Source organism: Chiloscyllium plagiosum, unplaced genomic scaffold, assembly GCF_037043375.1.
Source record: "Chiloscyllium plagiosum isolate Xiang-an unplaced genomic scaffold, Cpla_swu_hap1 HiC_scaffold_10, whole genome shotgun sequence".
NCBI classification, from domain to species: domain Eukaryota; kingdom Metazoa; phylum Chordata; class Chondrichthyes; order Orectolobiformes; family Hemiscylliidae; genus Chiloscyllium; species Chiloscyllium plagiosum.
The window spans coordinates 92,041,983-92,065,632 of record NW_028270148.1 but is presented as its reverse complement, the minus strand read 5'-3'; the positions used below and the strand labels follow the sequence as shown (position 1 = coordinate 92,065,632).

The window sequence follows — 23,650 nt, the reverse complement described above, 5'->3', positions numbered from 1 at the left end:
CAGTAGGTGCGGGGCTGGAAACAGTTAACCTTTCAGGTCAACAACCTTTCATCAGAACACAAGAAAGTTAGAGAATTAATAGCTTGTAAGCAAGAACAGAGTCAGGTTAAAAAGCTGGAGATGACGTTAATAACAAATAAAAAGGGGATTTTTTTTTGACAGGATGGAGAGCAGGATGAATTAAATGACAAAAGGAATGAAAATGAAGTTTTGAAAGTGGGTGGTACTTGGCCAAATTAAAGACAGAAAAAATCAGCTTAGGAGAGATGACAGTGGTAATTACAGACCAACTACCTGGAGCCAGTATCTGATAAATGAGAGCAGTAGTTATTATTTAAAGTTGCTGGATTCAATCTTATACAGCAAATGCAAATCCCGAGCCAAATGATTGCTACCTCATTATCTGAATTTGGGATCATAAGTCCACTCCTAGTCTGTTAGTGTCTCCGAATAGGTGCATAAATGGCTATGCTGGGGTCCCAGCAGTGGATATAGGTTGCACAGGGGCCATGGTTTGTTCTGCAGCTGTTTAACAAGGACCACTTGAGTCATAGTCATTCAAAGACTATCACCTGACAATACAGGGTTTATCACGACAAATTGGCTACCGACTTTCCACGTTTCCATTCTTTGATTCAAAGCTATCTGCTGGTAATTTTTTCTCGGAGAGACTCTTCCATGCGGGCACTGAGATGGAAGGTGAGCCTGAACATATCATAATGGAGTAATAAATGAGGCATTGCACAAATGACTTCAACAAGCTTGTGGGCTTTTGTAAATCAGATGTGTTGGCAAAGTGATATTTGTGAGAACAAGGAGGGAGCCAATGGAGGGGTATTGAGTGAGGGTTCCAGTTATGATGAGCACTGAATTCACTCAATTAAATGCAACAAAGCTGTGAAATTCCCTAGTAAAGGAAGAGGTGCTGTTTCTTAAGCTTGCATTGAGGTTTATTGGAACAGTACTGAAGGTTGAGAAAAGAAAAACAAAGTTAAGGAAACTTTCCTATTTGGGGTAACAGCAGGAAGCTGTCCAAACATAATATTCAATGCACTAGAGATACTATTGAGAGACATGGCCCCTGTAGGACTGGGACAAAAAGCATTTCACTTAAAGGTAGGCATAGCTAGGACCTATACTGCTTCCCATATCAAAAAGGTAAGACTGCTTGAGCCTTCATTCAAGGCGAAGAAATAACATACAGGCAGTTCTGCTTGGGATTCAAGATGGAGCAACTGGGCATCAAGATAGAGAAGCAAGTAGTCAGAAAACTGGATGGACTTTAACTGACAGCAGGTAGCAGAAGAGCCCACATGCATATTGAAAGAGATTGAACAAACAAGGACAAAATAAGGATATGCAGGTCATTGGACTCATCCACCGCCAAACCACAACAACCCGACGGTCGGAGGAGGAGCGTCTTATCTTCCGACTGGGAACCCTCCAACCGCAGGGGATGAACTTGGACTTCACCAGTTTCTTCATCCCCCCTCCCCCCACCTTGTCTCAGCCGGATCCTTCCAGCCCGGCACCGCCTTCCTGACCTGCAGTCTTCTTCTTGACCTCTCCTCCTCCACCCTACTCCGACCTATCACCCTCACCTTGACCTCTTTCCACCTATCACATTTCCAACTCCCCTCCTCCAAGTCCCTCCTCCCTACCTTTTATCTTCTCCTGCTGAACACTCTCTGCTCATTCCTGAGGAAGGGCCTGTGCCCGAAACGTCGAATCTCCTGTTCCCTGGATGCTGCCTGACCTGCTGTGCTGTTCCAGCAATAAAGTTTCAACAAAATAGAATGCAGACCATTAGGAAGAAATTTCAAGGGACAGAAATGATGGCTGCCCCAGGGATGTCCAATTTATCCATCTTGGGATGGAGATAGAATCAGATTGTGTAGGACTGGGGTACTATGAGGTTGGAGACCACGGTAGACTAGGACCTCCAGCGAACAGTCTGGGAAATAATGGCTTGACGGTCAATGATGTGATTATGGTTCAAAATAGCTGATGGTGGTTTTGGTGAGTTACGTTTAGCTTCAGCTATCTCCAAGTAACTGCAAAGTAGCAATCTACTTGCCAAACAATAAGCCCCTTGTCTTCCAGTGTGAAGACAATGTAGGGTTAGATTCAAGACAGACTAATGCAAACTGAAGAGGACATAAGCAGCCTGGTGAAATGAGCAAACAAAATTTATCTTTTGGCAGGAAGAACGATTACATGGTACACAATTTTAAATGAGGTTAAAGGACAGATAGAACTGTAGCTGGTAGGATAAACTGCAAAATCTGTATTAAAAAAACATGCTGATTCTTAGCCTTATTAACCGAGATCTACAACACAAAAGGAAGGAGGTTATTAAAAACTATTTCAAATCATTGGTTTGGCCCCAGCTTGAATGTACTGGGCAGAAGATTGGAACTAACTGGTAGCTCTTTCAAATAGTCAACAAAAACACAGTGAGCCAAATGGCCTCCTTTTATGCTGCTTTGTTTTTTTTTATATAATGTACTGATTAAGCTGAATGTACTGAAGCTACTAAAATCAGTCTAAAGTGTACCTTCTAGGCTTGGTCCAGCTAAAGTTCACCAAACCATTTTGGTAAGATTTCACAGGCTGAACACAAAGACTCAATTGAACTTGGAAGATATTTTGTATTTTTAATGTTTTTCTTGATAGTGTTGCATTTTCCCACTAATTCTTCTCAATCAGAAGAATTGCTAAGCACGATATACTTAAGATTACAAAAAGGATTAAAATATTAGCAAAATAACTTTGTTCCAAATACATGTCTCAAAAGAGTTGAATGTATTCTAGCTATCTGTATAACTACCTGCAAAAGCACTGAGGCATTCAAGTCTCTGTCTTGGAATTAGTGTGTGCCACATACATCTCTTTTCACTAATTACTTCATTCTACTTAAATCAATATTTCCTATTTGTTTCTCTATCGTATACTTAAGCTTCTCGGATGCTAACCCTAAAATACATAGATGGTGTTTGTTCAACAATTCTAACTGGCAATGAGCTCCTTGTTCACATCAATGATCTGAAGCTTTAAAATGCAACTGACTAATACATTTAAACATGGATTCAACAAAAATCTAAACCAACAAACCTAGTTAGCTTCCGCACAGCAAAAGGAGAGATCTCAGACTGCTCAAAAGTGGTTTGTTGTTCAACAGGATAATGCACCAAGGGAACACTTTCAGCAACTGCCAAACCCTCTTCCTTCGTGGACCAGCACTGATCTTCATCTCTGTAATCCAGTTCATCATACTCTTCCTTCACCTCACATTCCTCTTCAGAATTGTCACTTCTACAGAATAGAGAAGGAGAAAAAAAGTAAAACAGGAAACAAGTATTAAGAAAACATAAAAAAAGTTAAGTACAATCAAACACAAAACACTAAGCAGCATGTGACTGAATGTGACATCAAGGAGTCCTTGCAAATCTCAAGTTGATGGGAATCAGAGGTCAAATTTCCTGCTGTTTGAAATTGTACCTAGCACAAAAGAAGAAGGCAATGAGAACTCATCTGGTTAACTAATGCCCTTTATGGAAAGAAAATCTGTCATCCTTTTAGTGCAGATGAAATTGCTCTGGGAACCTGCACATGTACTCCAGACCCCATTAAGTCTCAGTCATCAGGTCAGGCAAAGAAACCTCCAGTTGATTACTAAGTACACCAGGCTATGAGCCTTGACAAAATTCTAACAACAGTTCTGAAGGGATGTGCTCCATAACTAGTTGCAGCCCCTAAACAAACAGTTCAAGTAGTAACACCACAGGAATCCACCTGGGATGTGGAAAATTGTCTAAGTATGCAGTGTCCATAAAAAACATGGAAAATCCAACAAGGCCAATTTTCACTCAATCTAATCAAAATCATTAGCAAAGTGATGTCATTGACAGTGCTATTAAGAAGCACTTACTCAACAATGACCTGCTCACAAACTGAATTTGGGTTCTGCCAGGGTCACTCAGCTCCTAACCTATTACAGCCTTGGACCAAACATGGACAACAGAGCAAAGATCCTGAGGGGAAGTGAGGGCAATTGTCCTTAATATCAAGGCTGTATTTAACTGAGCGAGCCATGAAGCAGCACGTGCAGAACTGGAATCAGTGATGGTTGCAGTTATATCTGACACTTAGAAAGATGGTTGTGGTTGTTAGAGGTCATAGAATCCCTAACAATGCAGAAATAGGCCATACGGCCCATTGGGTGTGCACCATATATCACACCCAGGCCAAGAACCCACCTTAATCCTGTAACCTTGCATTTGCCATTGCTATTCCACTGAGCCTGCATATCCCTGTATATTACAGGACAATTTAGTATGGCTAATCCATCTAACCTGCACATCTTTGCACTGTGGGAGGAAGCTGGAGCACCCAGCGGAAACCCATGCAGACATGAGGAGAATGTTCAAACCCCACACAGACAGTCATACAGCATGGAAACAGACCCTTCAGTCCAACTCGTCCACGCCGACCAGATATCCCAACCCAATCTAGTCATCCGGGTCCCTGTCGCTGTGAAGCAGTGGTGCGAACCCCAGAGTTACTGTGCTACCTGTCAGTCATCTCAACTCGCTGCAGAAGCCCGTCAGGGTGGTGTCCTAAGCCCAAGCACTTCACCTGCTCCAATGACCTTCCTGTTCAGCACCATTTGCAACTCCTCAGATACTGAAGCAGTTCCTGCCCAAATGCAGTAAGATCTGGACAATATCCAAGATTAGACTGATAAGAGGCAAGTAAGATTTATGCCACATAAATGCCAGACAATGATCATCTGGGGGGTGCAGGCTCACAGTTCCTTGTAAGTGCAGTCGCAGGTAGATAGGATAGCGAAGGTTGCATTTGGTATGCTTTCCTTTATTGGTTAGAGTATTGAGAATAGGAGTTGGGAGGTGTGCAATTTTGGTCTCCTTCCCATTGGAAGGATGTTGTGAAACTTAGAAGGGCTCAGAAAAGATTGACAAGGATGTTGTCAGGGTTGGAGGATTTGAGCTACAGGGAGAGGCTGAATAGGCTGGGGATTTTTTCCTTGGAGTGTCAGAGGCTGAGGGGTGACCTTATAGAGGTTTATAAAATCATGAAGGGCATGGATCAGACAAATAGACGAGGTATTTTACCTGGGATGGGGGGGGGGGGGGGGGTCCAAAACTAGAGGGCATAGATTTAGGGTGTGAGGGGGAAAAATTTGAAATGGACCTAAGGTGCAGTGTTTTCACACAGATGGTGGTACGTGTATGGAATGAGCTGTCAGAGGAAGTGGAGAAAGCTAGTACAATTACATTTAAAAGGCATCTGAATGGGTATAAGAATGGGAATGGTTTACAGGGATATGGGCAAAAAGGATTAGATTAGGTTAGGATATCTGGTCGGCATGGATGAGTTGAATTGAGGGTCTGTTTCCATGCTGTACATCTCTATGAATACAGTTGCTACATGAGAAGTCAGAGGCTAGTAATACTGCAGCAAGTAATTCACTTCGACTCCCCAGAGCTGACCACCATCTACAAAGCACAACTCAGGAGTGTGATGGAATACTCCCCAATGAATCTTAAGAAGCTAGATATCATCACAGATGAGTTGGATCAAAGAGTCTTTTCCCGTAATGTATGACTATCACCCAGGAAAAAGCAGCCAGTTTGGTTGATACCACATCCACAAACATCCAATCCTTCCACTGAGACTCAGCAACATCAGTGTACATCATCTCAAAGATGCACGGCAGAAATTCACCAAAGATGGCTACATTCATCTTCTAAACCGACAACTACTATCATCTAGAAGGACAAAGGAAACAGAGACATGGGAATACGATCATCTCCAAGCTCCGCTCCAAGACACACCACCCTGATTCAGAAATATATTGCTATTCATTCAGTATCATTGGGACAATGACTTAACAGCATTGTGGGTCCACCTACAGCACGTGGACTGCAGCAGTTTAAGGAGGCACTCATCTCCACCTTCTAAGGAAATCTAGAGTCATAGGGTCATACAGCATAGAAACTGGCCCTTTGGCCCATCATGTCTATGCTGACCAAAAGACATCTAGAGATGGACAATAAACGGAGGCACAGAAGGAATGGCCATGTCCCACAATTGAATCAAGAAAAAAAATGTAGGTCAGAGGCTGGGAATTCTGCAGTAAGTAACTTTGTTTTCCCACCATCAACAAGACACAATTCAAGAGCGTCAGAAGATCAAAAGAAATAGGTGGAGTGAGCTAACTGGCTCTTCAAGCTTGCCCCACCATTCAACAAGATCATGGCTGAACTGTCCCTAGTCTCTATACTTCTTTCATGACAACTCACCATCGCCATCGCCATCAACTTTCCTGGCTAGAGAATTCTAGAATTCACTACCCTCTGGGGGAACAAATTCCTTTGCATCTCAGTTTTAAATGAATGCCCCCTTAATCTGTAACTATCCCCAAGTTCAAGATTCTCCCACTAGTAAAACAATGTTCTCAACATCTACCCTTTCAAGCCCCTTCAGAATCTTTTATGTTTCACTATCTTCACCCCTCATTTCTTCTAAACTTCAATGAAGCCTCAGCAACACCATGCACAACTAACAAAACTTCCCTGTTTTAATCTGCAATTCCCTCACAATAAAGGCCAAAATGCTATTTGCCTTAATTACTTGCTGCACCTGGATGCGAACTTTTTGTGTTTCATGTGCAAGACTCCCAGAATTTGCTGCACTGCACTTTTTTGGAGTCCACCTTTGCTTAAGTAGTAGGCTGCCTTTTAATTTTTCCTTCTAAACATCATGACCTCACACTTGTCTACAAAAACTCCATCTGCCAAATTTTTGCCCACTCTCTTAATCTAATTAATCTGTAAAGTGGATATAATTATGTTCTCATCTCGCAACTTCTCATTTAATTTTGTGTCACAAGTAAGTTTTGATACATTGCAATCTGTCTACTCCTCTAAGTCCTTAATGTAGAAAATAAATAACTGAGGACCCAGAACTGATCTTTGTGCACTCCGCAAGTTATAACTCTCCAAACTGAAAAACCGTTAATCCCAATTCTGAGTTAGTCTGTGTGTTAACCAACTCTCAATCCATGCCAATATATTATCACCTCAACTCTGAGCTCCTCTCTTGTGCTTTTTATATGGCACCATATTGAATACCTTCGGAAAATCCAAATACAGGAGCCCTCCTGTCAAACCATAGTTGTGTACCAGGGAAACCTTGCTTAATAGAAATAATGGGGCCTATGGGAAAAGTGGGGTTGGAGCACACCATCAAAACGTACTCATGACTGCACAAAAATCACTCAAAAGTCTAACGCAAAGTATAGCACAGCCTGAAATCATATTTATTAATAAAAAAAATTAAATCTAACACAGTACATTTAAAAAAATGTAAGAAAGCTGCTCTTTGTATAGTACCTCTCATAGAAAGCTGCTCTGTCAGCAGCTGACATTGGCGCATGCGCAGAATGACGCTGAGATTTTGGCGTGTAAATCGGTGCATGCACAGACGAAGCATGTGAACTAATCCCCGCTGGAATTGCGCTATTGCCAATGGATATAAGTTTTCTCCAGAATACTGTTCCCTAATTCTTCAGCAACATTATAGCCAAATCACGCTGCTGAAATGTGCATAATACCAGAACTACCTGTACACCAGATCTAACCATTTCACCTTTATCAAAATTTCCTCTTTTTTGTCATTTACATAAAAGATTTGGATGCAAGCATAAGAGGTACAGTTAGTAAGTTTGCAGATGACACCAAAATTGGAGGTGTAGTGGACAGCGAAGAGGGTTAGGAGAAAGTGAGGACTGCAGATGCTGGAGATCAGAGCTGAAAAATGTGTTGCTGGAAAAGCGCAGCAGGTCAGGCAGCATCCAAGGAGCAGGAGAATCGATGTTTTGGGCATGAGCCCTTCTTCAGGGATGAGGAGGGTGTGCCAAGCAGGCTAAGATAAAAGGTAGGGAGGATGGACTTGGGGGAGGGGCGTTGGGATTGCGATAGGTGGAAGGAGGTTAAGGTGAGGGTGATAGGCTGGAGAGGGGGTGGAGGCAGAGAGGTCGGGAAGAATATTACAGGTCAAGAAGGCGGTGCTGAGTCCGAGGGTTGGGACTGAGATAAGGTGGGGGCAGGGGAAGTGAGGAAGCTGGAGAAATCTGCATTCATCTCTTTTGGGGTTGAGCGAAGAGGGTTATCTCAGATTACAACAGGATCTTGACCAGATGGGCCAATGGGCTGAGAAGTGGCAGATCGAGTTTAATTCAGATAAATGGGAGGTGCTGCATTTTGGGAAAGCAAATCTTAGCAGGACTTATACACCTTAATGGTAAGGTCCTGGGGAGTGTTGCTCAACAAAGAGACCTTGGAATGCAGGTTCATAGCTCCTTGAAAGTGGAGTCACAGGTAGATAGGATAGTGAAGGCGGCGTTTGGTATGCTCTTTTTTATTGGTCAGAGTATTGAGTACAGGTGTTGGGAGGTCATGTTCGGCTGTATAGGACATTCGTTAGGCCACTGTTGGAATATTGCTTGCAATTCTGGTCTCCTTCCTATCGGAAAGATGTTGTGAAACTTGAAAGGGTTCAGAAAAGATTTATAAGGATGTTGCCAGGGTTGGAGGATTTGAGCTATAGGGAGAGGCTGAACAGGCTGGGGCTGCTTTCCCTGGAGCATCGGAGGCTGAGGTGTGACCTTATAGAGGTTTACATAATTATGATGGACATGGGTAGGGTAAATAGACAAAGTCTTTTCCCTGGGATCGGGGAGTCCAGAACTAGAGGGAATAGGTTTAAGGTGAGAGGGGAAAGATATAAAAGAGACCTACGGGGCAACTTTTTCACGTGTATGGAATGAGCTGCAGTGGAAGTGGTGGAGGCTGGTACAATTGTAACATTTAAGAGGCATTTGGATGGGTGTATGTGGTGAAACGGTTAAAAATTATGTCCCAATACATGTGTGAATCTAACCGGAATGGAGGTGTTGCTTAGTCCCGTGTGAATCTTATTACACACCTCCCCGTGTGAATCTTCTTATCTGTATGTAACCAGAATGGAATGTGTTTTTTAGCCTTGCTCTGCTGTTCACATGAATGTTTATATCTGGAAAAGAGTATATCAGCTGGAAAAGTCTCCAGTTCGGTGAGTCTGCTCCGGGGTTACGTTTAACCGCCGAGCGTGGGTTGTTGGCAACCGCTCTACGAGAACTGACGGCTCCCAGTTCCGGTAACATGTAGAGTGAGTATAAGCCAGACCCGTTGTATGAGACCTGGTTGTGGCGACGCTGCGGGGAATAAAATGCCCATATTCTAGCAGACTCGCCTCTTGGTCGTTTGTTCTGTGTCAGACTACTCTCCTACGAACCTGACCTTGAGAATTTTTTAAAACAGTGTATGAATAGGAAGGGTTTGGAGGGAGATGGGCCGGGTGCTGGCAGGTGGGACTAGATTGGGTTGGGATATCTGGTCGGCATGGAAGGGTTGGACCGTAGGGTCTGTTCCCATGCTGTACATCTCTATGACTCTATAACTCTAGCAAATTTGTCAAACACTATTTTCTTTAAAAAAAAACACTTTGTTTAAACCTTTCTAAATGTACTATTTTTTTTTTCTTCCTTCCTAATGGACTCTAGCATTTTCCCCAATTACAGTAGTTAGACTAACTGGCCTATGTTCTCTCACTTTCTGCGTCCCTCCATTCTTGAACAGGGGAGTTACTTTCACAGTTTTCTAATGCACTGGAATCCTCCTGGAATATTTTGAACAATACCTCCACCATCTCTGTGGTCACTTTCTTTAAAACACTTTGATGCAGATCATCAGGTCCTAGTGACTTGTCTGCCTTCAGTCCCATTAGTTGGTCAAACACTTTGCCCCTTTTAATAGAAACTGTTACTAGGTCATTCCTCTCACTAGCCCCTTGCTATCTTTGGGATGTTTGTAGTGCTCTCCACCATGAAGACTGGTGCAAAATAATGGTTTAAATTATCTGCCATTTCCCTGTACACTATTATTAATTGCCCAGTTGCATCCTCCAAGGTTCCCAAACTTATTTTCGCTACTCTTGATTTTCACATACCTGTAAAAACTTTTGTTTTTTTTAAAAAATGTTTCTTGCTAATTTACTTTCAAAATCAATTTTCTGCATCTTTTTTAGCTCTTTAATTATCTTCTGCTGATTACTAAAATATTCCTAATCCTCTGGCCTGTCACGAGTGTTGCTACTTTGTAAGCCTTAGTTTTTTATTGGATAATCTTCTTGACTACTTTTGTTAACCATGGGTGGTTCACTGTTCTCATCAAGTCCTTCTTTTTGACCAGGAGGAACTATTGTTGAACATTATGAAATATCTGCTTAAAATGTTTGCTACTGCTCATCCACTGACTTTCCTTTAGTCTATTTTTACAATATACTTTAGGTAATTCTTTCTTCATAATTCTCATCAACTTTATTTAAGCTAAGGATACTGGTTTGAGGCTTAAGTTGTTCTCCCTCAAACGGAGTTTTAAATTGATCCAAAACAGCCTATTCCCAGGTAGATTCTACAGGATGGAATATGTGCCTGGATGAGTACAGCTTCAATGATACTCAAGCTCAATAAAATCCAGGATAAAGCAGTCTGCTTTATTTACACCCCAGCTGACATCTTCAATGTTCAGTCCACCCACTACATATGCACAATACCAATGATGTGTACTATCTATAAGATGCACTTAAAAAATTCACCAAAGATGCTTCGACAAACCTGCAACTTCCACCATCTGGAAGGACTAGGCAGGAGATACATGGGCACATTATTAATTATCTGCACATTCCCCTTGATGCTACACACCACCCTGACATGAAACTATATCATAAGAGTCAAAATCCTGGAACTCCCTTCCTCACAGTACTGAGAGCGTATCTACACCACATGAACTGCAGCAATTCAAGAAAGCAGTTCACCACCACCTTCTGAAGGACATTTAGAGAAGGGTGTAATGTTAAAAGATTCAATGGGACTCTCTCTCTGGACATTAATGTAGTATTAAAAGGTTAGACTGCACTGACTGAACATTCTGGAAGTGGGTGGGGACAACATTCACGCAGGAATGCGGATGACTCCCACCCATTCAGACAGTCATTCAATCTCTTCCATTCAGAAATGCTTTCATAGCCATCCCCTGAAGCTAGGCATATCACACCTACATTGTCTTGGGAAATCACCTGCATAGCGATTCCCCAGGATGGAGGACATTTACATTATCTACGAGGAAGATCTCGTCTTACCATTGTACCCAAGTTAACATGTGACTGTGAGGGAGTGGCTAGGGGGTTGTCTTGTGTGGCATGTGACTATGGGAGTGGCCGGAGTACCTGTGAGCATTACCAACTGACCTGTATAAAGGGGATGTATTTCCTTTGTTCGGGGCCTCTTTTGACTTGACTTCGCACGCTTACAAAGAGTGTCAAAAGAGGTCACCTACCTTGTACAGACTTTAATAGACTTTAACTGTTTGCAGAAGCTGGTGTGTGCGAATTGCAAATTTACGTTATCTTCTGAGAGGCTGTAGGGATTTCATGACTGATATGCAATAGCATTTTAGTAGACAAATAGCAGCAGAAACTGAAATCATGTTTTTACAGGTTAATCATCAAATACTGATGTGCTCTGTGAACTCCAAATGCACTGGTAATGACAAATTTTGTCAGTTGAAAATATAAATTACTTAGAAAAACAAACATTGTTTCAGTGATGATATAATTGCAACTTAATGATGGAGATGGTCTTTAAATGATGTTAGATTACAGTTCAATCACACATCTCACAATCCAAGTTTAAGCAGCAGTGATGTTTTTTTTTTAAGTTGTTCCAAATCATTCCAACGGATATGAATTTTTTTGTTGGTCAAAGTTTGAACACAACAATTCTTTAGAGCATTTGTTAGATTTAATGGAAAACATTAAGGACGATAGGGCAAACGAGCATGCATCTGACTGTGTACGTGCACAAAAAATTATACATTTCCCATCTGCTCTGAGAATTCTTTCTGTAGGAAGCTAAGACAAGTGTGGGGAGGGAGTGATTTCCAATAACTTGTGTGCAATGCTGAATATCAGGATTTCTTTCCCTTTGTTACAAAAAAGTCTAAATGGTCAGAATCTTATCTCTAATCACGACAGGAACATAAGATTTCCTGAAATTGAGAATAAAGTTTCACTCTATTTGAAGGGAAACAGGTTTGCAAGTTACTTTTAAAAAAAAGATACATTGTGCACTAAAACAAAATCATATTGGAGACATAATGGTAAATGGGAAAAGAAAAGATATTTTTGCACCTGCAAAAGTAAATTTCAGGATACACTAACAATAGCCCAACCAAGGAAAGAAATTGACCACTAAGAAAAATTCATTCACTTCAATCATAATGAAAACAATTTCATCATACATAGCATGAACACAATTGTTCAGACTCTTAAAATTGATTTTGTGCCAATGTAAAAGCGAAGGTCACAAATTACTTTCATAGATAAGGAATCTCATCCTTCTGACCAAATCCCACCACGACTTCAGTCCTCTTCCAGACCTAAATTTCTCCAGGAATGCTGTTTTCCTCTAACTATGCAGCTTTCAAATTCTTCATTCTAATATTAATGGCTATACCTTCAGGTCCCCAAGCTGTAAAGCCCGATAATCCCTCTATAAGCTTCTCCAACATTTAAGTGTTCCTTAAAACTTCTTTCTTGCATCAAGTTTTAATATCTCAACTCAGTGCCAAATTTTCTTCCATGAAAGGACTCAATCTATTGTAGCAACGTTTGCTGATCACACCAAGTACATAGAAGAATAAGAGGAATTAGAGAATTTGCAAGGGGACATACACAGGTTAAGTGGTTGGGCAAACTTTTAGCACACAGAATAGAAGCTGGCAGAATAGAGAAGCATAAACTATTTAAATAGACAGGGTTTTCAGGAGTTTATGGTACAGCATGATCTGGATGCCCTACTACATGAATCAAAGTTAGAAATGCAAATCCTCCTCGTATCTATTAAAACTAGTTCCCTCAAAGATTTGTATTTTAATAAGATTATCTCTCATTCTTGTAAATGCCAATGGATATAAACCTAACCTGTTCAACCTTTTGTCATAAAGCAAGTCCTTCAATCAAGAATGAATTGGGTGCAATCTTCTCTGAATACGTTTGCTTTAGAATCCAATGTTTTATTTTAATTATGGAGGTGTTCTAGGAGACAAGAATTGTACACAGTACTCTGGATGTGTACAGCTACAGGAAATCTTCTCCTCTTATATCCCGTCCCTCTCTCAATAAATAAAATGTTACCTTTTCTTTCTTAATCACTTGCCAAACATCTGCCAACTAATTTTCTGTGATTCAGGTTCCAGGACATCCAGATGTCTCTGCATCAGTGTCCTCCACTTTCTCCCCATTTGAATAGTACAGTACTTTTCTATTCTTCCTGCCAAAACAGACAAGTTTGCATTTATCCATATTATACTTAATCTGCCAATCCTTTTATCAACTCATTAAACCTGTCTACACACTATTGCACACTCTATCTCCACTTCTCAACTTACTTTCCTTCCTACTTGCTCGGATGTCATTGACAAGTTCAGTTAATATGTATAGGTCCCATCAACAAATTAATTGATACAGATTACAGACAGATTCCTGTAGCATTTCACTACTTAAAGCTTGCCATCCCAAAGAGAACCAGTTATCCCTAATCTGTTAGCTAACCAATTCTTTATCCATAGCAATGTGTTATTGCCTACTCCATGTCTTCCTACTTTGTGCAATACCCTTTGATATTACAGCTTTATTTAACACCATTATGGATATCAAAGTACCCTACATCTACCAGCTTCCATCTATCCACTGAAAATTATTACTTCAGAAACCTATAATAGGTAGTGAAACCTTTTCACAAAGACATTATGGCTCTGTCTGATTACACTGTGATTTTCTAGGTATCCTCTACAACCTCTTTAATGATGGATTCTAGCATTTGCCCTATGACAGGTTAGACTGACTGGCCGATAGTTTTGTGCTTCCTGCCCTGCTCCTTTCTTGAATACAGGTGTTACATTTGCTACTTTCTAACCCATTAGACCCCTTCTGGAAGCTTGGAGAATTTTGGAAGATTATTATTTGTGACTCCACTATTTAGATACAGGCCATCCAGTCCTTTAGGTGCAATGGCTTGCCAGGTACTTCTTCCCTGGTGATGGTTTTAAGTTAATCCCTACCTTTCACCTCTTTGGATTCAAACTGAGTAAACTCATCACAGGACAACCAAAGTTGGAGGTGTAGTGGAAAGCAAAGAGGGTTACCTCAGATTACAATAGGATCTGGATCAGATGGGCCAATGGGCTGAGAAGTGGCAGATGGAGTTTAATTCAGATAAATGGGAGGTGCTGCATTTTGGGAAAGCAAATCTTAGCAGGACTTATACACCTAATGGTAAATTCCTAGGGAGTGTTGCTCAACAAAGAGACCTCGGAGTGCAGGTTCATAGCTCCTTGAAAGTGGAGTCGCAGGTAGATAGGATGGTGAAAGCGGCAATTGGTATGCTTTCCTTTATTGGTCAGAGTATTGAGTACAGGAGTTGGGAGGTCCTGTTGCGGCTGTACAGGACATTGGTTAGGCCACTGTTGGAATATTGCGTGCAATTCTGATCTCCTTCCTATCAGAAAGATGTTGTGAAACTGGAAAGGATTCAGAAAAAGGTTTACAAGGATATTGCCAGGGTTGGAGGATCTGAGCTACAGGAGAGGCTGAACAGGCTGGGGCTGTTTTCCCTGGAGCGTCAGAGGCTGAGGGGTGACCTTATAGAGGTTTACAAAATTATGAAGGGCATGGATAGGATAAATAGACAAAGTCTTTTCCCTGGGGTCGGGGATTCCAGAACTAGAGGGCATAGGTTTAGAGTGAGTGGGCGGCACAGTGGTTAGCACTGCTGCCTCACAGCGCCAGAGACCCGGGTTCAATTCCCGCCTCAGGCGACTGACTGTGTAGAGTTTGCACGTTCTCCCAGTGTCTGCGTGGGTTTCCTCCGGGTGCTCCGGTTTCCTCCCACAGTCCAAAGATGTGCAGGTTAGGTGAATTGACCATGCTAAATTGCCCCTAGTGTTAGGTAAGGGGTAAATATAGGGGTATGAGCGGGTTGCGTTTCGGCGGGGCGGTGTGGACTTGTTGGGCCGAAGGGCCTGTTTCCACACTGTAAGTAATCTAATCTAATCTAATATAAAAGAGACCCAAGGGGCAAAGGGTGGTACGTGTATGGAATGAGCTGCCAGAGGATGTGGTGGAGGCTAGTACAATTGCAACATTTAAGAAGCATTTGGATGGGTATATGAATAGGAAGGGTTGGGAGGGATATGGACCGGGTGCTGGCAGGTGGGACTAGATTGGGTTGGGATATCTGGTCGGCATGGATGAGTTGGACCGAAGGGTCTGTTTCCGTGCAGTACATCTCTATGACTTTATGACAACACTCACTCCTCCGTTTGAGAAGTACGATACTCAAGGTATCAATGTGGAACTAGGACAGAAATTTAACCCAGTTCACAAATATGTCCAAATAAGGGACAGGATACACTTGGTGCTTTCATTCTGTGATTGAATGAGAACAGGGAGCTTGATAGCATAGGAAATGAAATGAACTTACTGTACTGCAACTTCCTTTTCATAATTTTGCAGCTCTTGGAGAAGTTGCTTGACATCCTTCTGGTTTTCAGTGGTCATGTTTATAGTCTGCAAAAGCACTCTGTGATCATTGGACTTGGATCCAAGTTTTCCTCCCCTTTGGCTATCACTTTTTGAGCTGCAGAAAGGAAAGTTACCAAAAAGGTCAACAGAACAATTGCAGCAACATTTATTCTTATCAAAGGCATTCATTTAAAATCTATGGATGAAATGAATTATAGTTTTGCTAGATTTGCTAGATATAGCAGATTCTGAACAGAATAAATTAATTTCTTCTTTGCACTAAATGACATTCAAGCATTGTTTCAAAAGCGACACAGGATCAGTTCAATATGACAGACACAGGAGAACGAAACTTGCCTTGGCCAGTAGCAAAAAAATAGGCTTGCAATCAATCAGCAGTTTGCTTTATTGCACTCTTGAATTTCTTTTTCACTGAAATTCATGCCAAAGTGAAGACCAATTTCCACCCAAGCCCCTTGTTAATTCAGTGGACATTGAAGCACACACAGCTCAACATTCTCCGCCTGATTACTTGGATAAGAAGCGAAAATATTTATTTGATCTTTTTATTCTGAATGAGACAAGTGTTTCCCTTCTCACCTTATTAACCACACACCTCCAGCCCCAAACATACAAAACATTTTAAGGGTGCCTGAGGTGTAGTGGTAGTTATCCCGACCTCTGGGCTAGAAGGGCTGGGTTCCACTCCCAGCTCCCCAGAGATGTGTCATAACATGTCTGAATAGATCAATCAAAATAAGTTCAAAGCTATTTATGTCAGACAAAAGCAATTAAGTGCAAATGTACGAAGGAATAAGAGTATGCCAGTCAGCTCTTCAAGCCTGCTCTATCATTCAATAAAAGATTACGGTTGATCTGATTTTAACCTCAAATTCAACATTCCTGCATAGTTTGTTAATTACCTTAATTATTAAGGATCTATCTACCTCTGCCTTAAAAATATTTAAAGATTCTGCATCCATTGCCTTTTGAGTGATGAAAATCCGAAGATTTTCAACGTTCACAGAAAATATACTAATATTGGGGAAGTCCTCTTCTCTGTTTTAAACTCTGACCCCCTAGTTTTAGATTCTCCCACAAGAGGAAATATCCTTTCATCCATCCAGTCATGCATCCTCAGGGCCTTATATATATATGTTTAAATTAAGTCATCTTTGGCTCTTCTAACCTCCAGCGATAAAGGTTCTACCGGTGTATCTTTTCCTCATAAGGTAATCCACTCATTTCAGACGTTATACTGATTACATTTTCACTTGTTTTAAAACTCTTCCACTTTAAAAACACCTTGTTTCTTTTTTCCTATTTACAGTTCCAAAGAACCACTTCTCAACAAACTAACCAGTTAAATGACTTGTGCACATGCATCCTCAAATGTCACTTCTTTAACAATTGCTACAAACACCATGAGAGTCATATGGGTTAAAAGATTATGGGCTTCCTTTCCAATTCATGATGTATTATATATGACTTGTTTGAGAGATTTGTTGACTAAATGGTGGATATCACTAATACAGCAAGTCACAATTCAAATATGTTCACTAATTTAGATAGAAGTCAAAAAGTGTTGTGCTGGAAAAGCACAGGTGGTCAGGCAGCATCGGAGAAGTAGGAGAGTCGATGGTTCAGACATAAGCCCTTCATCAGGAATGATGAAGGGCTTATGCCTGGAATGTTAATTCTCCCACTCCTCGGATGCTGCTTGACTTGCCATGCTTTGACTCTGATCTCCAGTCCTCACTTTCTCCTTAGGTAGAAGTCAGGAATAAGAAAGGAGCAATTGTGATGTTGGGATTCTACAATAGGCTTTCTACAATAGCCAGAAGGAGAGATAGAGGAACAGATAATGTAAACAGACCACAGAAAGATGTAAAAACAGGATTGTTGTAGTAGGTGATTTTAATTTGCCCAATATTAGTATTTTGGATTCCCTTAGTCCCGGGGCTCAGCTGGGGCAGAATTTGTTAGGTGCATCCAGAAGGAATTTGTGAAACAACATGTCATTGTCAAACTAGGGAAGGGACCTTGTCTTGAGGAATGAGGCAAATGATCAAAGCTGTAGTGGGGAAGCATTTTGGGAATAGTGATCAATGTTCTGTAAGTTTTAAGATAGTTATGGATAAGGATAAGACTGATCCTTGGGTGAAAATGATAAATTGGGGGAAGGCTAATTACTACAGTATTAGGCAGGAACTATCTGGAGAAAGTAGACAGTAACTGGAGAAATTAACTGAAGCATAATCTACATCTGTGGGTGTCTTTTAAACGTCAGTTGATCAGAGTTCAAGACCAGCATGTTCCTGTGAGGATGAAAGATAAGGATGGCATGATTCGGGAACTTTGGATGCCAAGAGATATTGACCGTTTTGTCAAAAAGAAAAAGGGAGGCATGTGTAAGGTTTAGAAAACTGAAACCAAACAAGGCTTGAATACAAAAGAAAAGAACTTGAGAAATGAGTAGGGCTAGAAGGGGACCTCAAAATGCAAGATAGATCAAGGAGAATAGAGGCATTTTATACATATGTTAGGAGCAAGAGGGTTATTAGGGAAAGGGTAGGTCCACTCAAGGAGGCTAGCAGCCAGAGGAAGTGGGTTTCGTCCTACTGAATACTTTGCATCAGTACTCATCGAGAAGGACATGGAAGATGATAAGATTTGGGAAGGATGTGTTGATATTCTGGGGCATGTCGATATCAAGGAGGAGGAAGTGTTGGATGTCTTGAAAACATTAAGATGGATAGGTCCCAGAGACTGATGGAATCTAACCCAGGAGACAAGACAGGAGATTGCTGGGGCCTTGTCAGAGATCTTTGTATCCTTGTTAGTCACATGCAAGGTCCCAGAATACAGGAGAATAGCTAGTGGCGTTCCTTTAAGGGCAACAAGCATTATTGAGAAAATTATAGGCCAGTGAGCCTTATATCAGTGGTAAGAAAATTATTGGAGAAGATTCTTAGGGACAGGATTTCCTCACATTTGGAAAAGAATGGACTTATCAGAGCTAGTCAGCATGGCTTTGAGCAGAGGAGTTCTTGCCCCTCAAATTTGAGCTTGCTGAGGAAGTGACAAAGATAATTGATAAGTGTAGGGTACTGGATGTCGTTTACATGAACTTACTAAAGCATTTGACAAGGTTCCTCTTTGGTAGGCTGGTCGAGAAGATAAAGTCACATGGAATCCATGGTGAGTTGGCAAGTTGAACATAAAATTGTCTTGGTCATAGAAAACAGAAGGCTGTTGTGGAGGCGTGTTTTCTGAATGGAGGTCTGTGAGCAGTGGTGTTCTACAAGGATCAATGCTGGGACTTCTGTTGTCTGCAATATATATAAATGACTTGGATGAAAATTTAGGTGGCCTGATTAGTAAGTTTGCTGACGGCATGAAAATTGGTGGAGTTTTGGACAGTGAAGAAGGTTGTCAAAGGATACAGCAGGACATAAAACAGTGGGAAAGTTGAATGGAGAATGGCAAATGGAGTTTAATCCAGACAAGTGAGAGGTACTGCACTCAGAGTTCAGATACAGGGGGAAAATATACAGCAAAGGGCAGGACCCTTAGGAGTATTGACATACAGAGGGACCTTGGGTACAAGTCCATAGCTCTCGTAAAGTGGCAACACAAGTGGATAACATGGTATAGCATACTTGCCTTCATCAGTTAGGGTATTGAATATGAAGGTGGTAAATCATGACGTAGTAGTATAAAACTTCAATTCAGCCACATTTGGAGCAGTGTGTGTAGTTCTGGTCACCACACCATAGGAAGGAGGTGGAGGCTTTGGAGAGGATGCCCAAGAGGTTTACCAGGGTGTTGTTTGGACTGGAGTGAATTAGCGTAAGGAGAGATTGGATAAACTTGGATTGTTTTTGTTACGGCTTTGGAGGCTGAGGGGTAACCTGACGGAAGTATATTGTAAATTACAAGAGGTATGGATGGGTGGATAGTTGGAGTCTTATTCCCAGCACGGGAATGTCAAATACCAGGGGACAGAGATTCAAGGTGAGAGAGGGAAACTTTAAAGGAAATGTGCGAGGCATGTTGTTTGCAGAGGATGGTGGGTGCTTGGAACACACTGCCAGGGAAGATGGTACAGCAGACACAAAAGCAAGGTTTAAGAGGCATCTAGACAGTCATATGACGAGGCAAAGAAAAGAAGGATACAGATCCTGTGCAGACAAATGTGATTAGTTTAGAATGGCATCATAGTCAGCTGAACAGCCTGTTCCTATGCTGTATTGTTGTACATTCTAAATTATTTGTTGAACAAGCAGATTCAAATTATCTAGGCACAGCCAAACTTCTTAACCCATGTTGGTTATGTTCTGCACCTACCTTTGTGATTTTATATTGCCAAATAAGTTGAACTCTGATTGGTCCTCGATCCCTTCATTAGCAGATTTCCTAATTCCTGTTCTTGCTGCACTTCCAATTCCAGTTCTCGCTCTTCCTCTACTTCCAACTCCAGATGTGGCTCCTCCTCTACTTCCAACTCCAGATCTGGCTCCTGTTCCACTTCTGGCCCCAGTTCCAACTCCAGATTTTCCTTTTCCTCTATTCCGAGTCCTGGTTGGGACAGTTGGTTTTTGGGCAAAACTAAAATCATCCCCATCATCCCATGCTTTTCCTGAGGCTTTCCTACTTCCTCCTCCTGTACCACTACGAGATTTGTTGAAGTTTCCTCCTCTGTTTGGTCTCCTTCCAAAATTCATTTTTGGTGATCACTGTTCAAAAGATGAATCAGGTATTATATATTGCAACTAAATAGTTATCAATTCTGAGTACTTCTAATACACGGAGGCAAGTTCTACCTACAGTTCTAACCAAACCTTTTCCTTCAAACACATCACTAAAACAGAGATTATCTGGTCATTATCATGTTGCTGTTTGTGGGACTGTACTGCACTTTTGTTGTTCCAAAATTACATGAATGACTATACTTGAAAAAGTGCAAATTGCCTTCGCTATACTTATCCGAATTGTTGTGGTGAGGAATACAGTTATACAAAACAAAAAACACAATCAACTTGGGAACTTTGCAAGGCAGATTATGAATGGATTATTTTGCGTTTCCATATTTTATAATTCTTCAAACTTTATTTTCCATAATCCACTTATTATGTTGAAGGTGGTGTAAGGCAAATTACTACTATCAACAATAAAAGCCTGACATTTTTGCAACTTGTTTACAAATTTGACCCTCACATAAAAGGTCAGACCTTTTAAAATATTAGATTAATTTTTTTTGGGAAGATTGCTACTGCATGAGCTGCTAAGGACAGTCATGTTCCTTTACTTCAAAAGAAAAATTTAAGTGATCTACTACATTCAGTGATAAAGCTCACATCTTCTCCAAGGCAATTTGGTATGGCCACACCCACAGTCCAAGAATTGAATTTTTAAAATTCAAATTATTCAATAATTCAAATGTTAAGTAGGAGCATAGAACAAAAAGAGCATAGTTCAGCTCATTCACCCATCATCTCAGTAACGATGATAGAACTAGAAATATAAAAAAAAAGTGGAGGGGAGCTCTGGGAATTATACTTGCAAAGTCATTAGTTACTCCCAAACATATTATACCCAATATATTTATAGCATACAATGCTGTGGTTCTGTTTGCCGAGCTGGAAGTTTTTGTTGCAAACGTTTCGTCCCCTGTCTAGGTGACATCCTCCGTGCTTGGGAGCCTCCTGTGAAGCGCTTCTGTGGTGTTTCCTCCGGCATTTATAGTGGCCTGTCCCTGCCGCTTCCGGTTGTCAGTTTCAGCTGTCCGCTGTAGTGGCCGGTATATTGGGTCCAGGTCGATGTGTTTGTTGATGGAGTTTGTGGATGAGTGCCATGCTTCTAGGAATTCCCTGGCTGTTCTTTGTTTGGCTTGCCCTATAATGGTAGTGTTGTCCCAGTCAAATTTGACTGGGACAACACTACCATTATAGGGCAAGCCAAACAAAGAACAGCCAGGGAATTCCTAGAAGCACGGCACTCATCCACAAACTCCATCAACAAACACATCGACCTGGACCCAATATACCGGCCACTACAGCGGACAGCTGAAACTGACAACCGGAAGCGGCAGGGACAGGCCACTATAAATGCCGGAGGAAACACCACAGAAGCGCTTCACAGGAGGCTCCCAAGCACGGAGGATGTCACCTAGACAGGGGACGAAACGTTTGCAACAAAAACTTCCAGCTCGGCGAACAGAACCACAGCAACGAGCACCCGAGCTACAAATCTTCTCACAAACCTTGAATAGCATACAATACAATTTTCCAAAACATCATCTTCTGAAATAAATATAAATTTCCTTTGAATCAACAGTATTTCAACATCTCCCTAGCCTGTTCCATAAATTAGCCACTAAACCACTGAAATATTGCTATCTTAGATTAACTTTCAATTTACTCTCCAAGCTCCTCTTCAGGTTCAGCTATTCTATACAAAGTGAATCAGCTTCTCATCAATTATATCATCAAATCTCATCAGATCAGCAGAAAAAAAACTTCAAATTATCAGAAAAAAGATGCTACCTCCATGATTTTCTGATTTCAAATTTTACGAGTTTATTTTCTAACATGGGAAGCTACGTTCTTTTGAGAATGACAAACACCAAATACACATTTTTTTTTAGAAAAAGGAAAGATTTGAGAGTGGCGATCAACATCCAGACAAGCATATCATTGTTCTTGTGGATATCAGTCATTCTCATTGAACTGGAACCGATATCACAATGATAACACTCATACTTCCAAGTCAAAATTCTTGGTAATGGAAAATCCCACACCTAGCACTGGAACACAAAATTCCAGGTTGATTTAGAAGTACAGCATTTGAAAGAATGACATAGTGTCAGAGACACTATCAATCGGGGCATTAAATTAAGACCTATCTGAGGTCTAAATACTTAGCCAACAACATCACTAGCATGTAAGATTTAGGGATTTGCCATGACTATCCCAGAATTATGCTTTCTGTCCTGCATCCCAGCTCTGAGTTTTATCAGGTATTCATTAATCCTGAATTTATTCTGTGTCTGCTTCCTCCTCCCTGCCAGCTGCTAACGAATTGGCAGCACCCTTCCCTTCCCTTCCCTTCCCCACGGTATCGGTACAAACCTCCCTACTCATAAAAGGACAATATAGACAGTAGCCCTCAACCTCCCTGTGATCTTGGCTCAATTGTGACATTCTTTATTACTTGTCTTCTCCCCACACAAAAAGTCACCCTAGGAAGCAAGTTTAATTAAAGCATCAATGGGTGCTCATTTCTGCCGTTTTGTAAATCAGCTCACGCTCAAGGTTACAAGCCTTAGCCAACGGTGGCGATGGTGATAGAATTAAAAACTCGAACAGCAACAGCCACTTTTTGGCAAAGGATCTTGCGTGAATAATGACGCGTTTCCTTCAAATGAGGAAAGCATCAGGAACGTATTATTTTCCCTAGTCACATTGCTCACAGAAATCGAAACTGAGAGACTCCTACAGAAAGAGGAAAGCGAAAGATGTGGAGAAATAAACCGCGGACCTTCTCTGAGGCACATCATCACTACAAAACACTTTCTGATCAATAGCATTCCTTGCTGGGCCTTACTATGCATAAATTGCCAGCTCCGTTCTTACATTACAACAGATAGTTCAAAAAAATACTCATTGGCTGCCAAGTGTTTGTAATACCCCGAGGTCGTGAAAGACGTTTTAAGGAAGAAACTAGCTCTTAAAGTCGCTAGTTCTTCCACTTCCGGTGAAGAAAGTCGTCTCAAATCGAAGGCTGGTACGTGTAACATTTGCAAAACAACCAACACTCGCACAACCCTATCACACAGCCCAAGTCTCCACGCTCCTCCAGCTTGGTTTTAACACACAAGCCCAGGTTGGCAGGGGGAATGCCGGCTGACCCGGAAATGACTTCCTTATATTTCCGGGTT

The 23,650-nt window shown here is 41.3% G+C and overlaps 1 protein-coding gene across 4 annotated transcripts in view; it reads right to left on the bottom strand.

The window, feature by feature from the left end:
• Positions 1 to 23,578, bottom strand: part of dhx57 (DEAH (Asp-Glu-Ala-Asp/His) box polypeptide 57) — a 122,503-nt gene extending 98,925 nt beyond the window's left edge. Inside the window, exons 1-4 of one of the 4 annotated variants that reach the window (XM_043696379.2) lie at positions 23,317 to 23,578; positions 20,059 to 20,447; positions 15,668 to 15,823; positions 3,115 to 3,315 (exon numbers count right to left, since the gene is read on the bottom strand). In XM_043696379.2, the coding sequence (XP_043552314.2) occupies positions 3,115 to 3,315; positions 15,668 to 15,823; positions 20,059 to 20,435 (734 nt within the window). In that variant the 5' untranslated portion in view covers positions 20,436 to 20,447; positions 23,317 to 23,578. The remainder of the gene's footprint in view (positions 1 to 3,114; positions 3,316 to 15,667; positions 15,824 to 20,058; positions 20,448 to 23,316) is intronic. The other 3 variants (XM_043696377.2, XM_087991551.1, XM_043696376.2) reach the window with 3 other exon arrangements.
• Between the last annotated feature and the right edge of the window lie 72 nt (positions 23,579 to 23,650).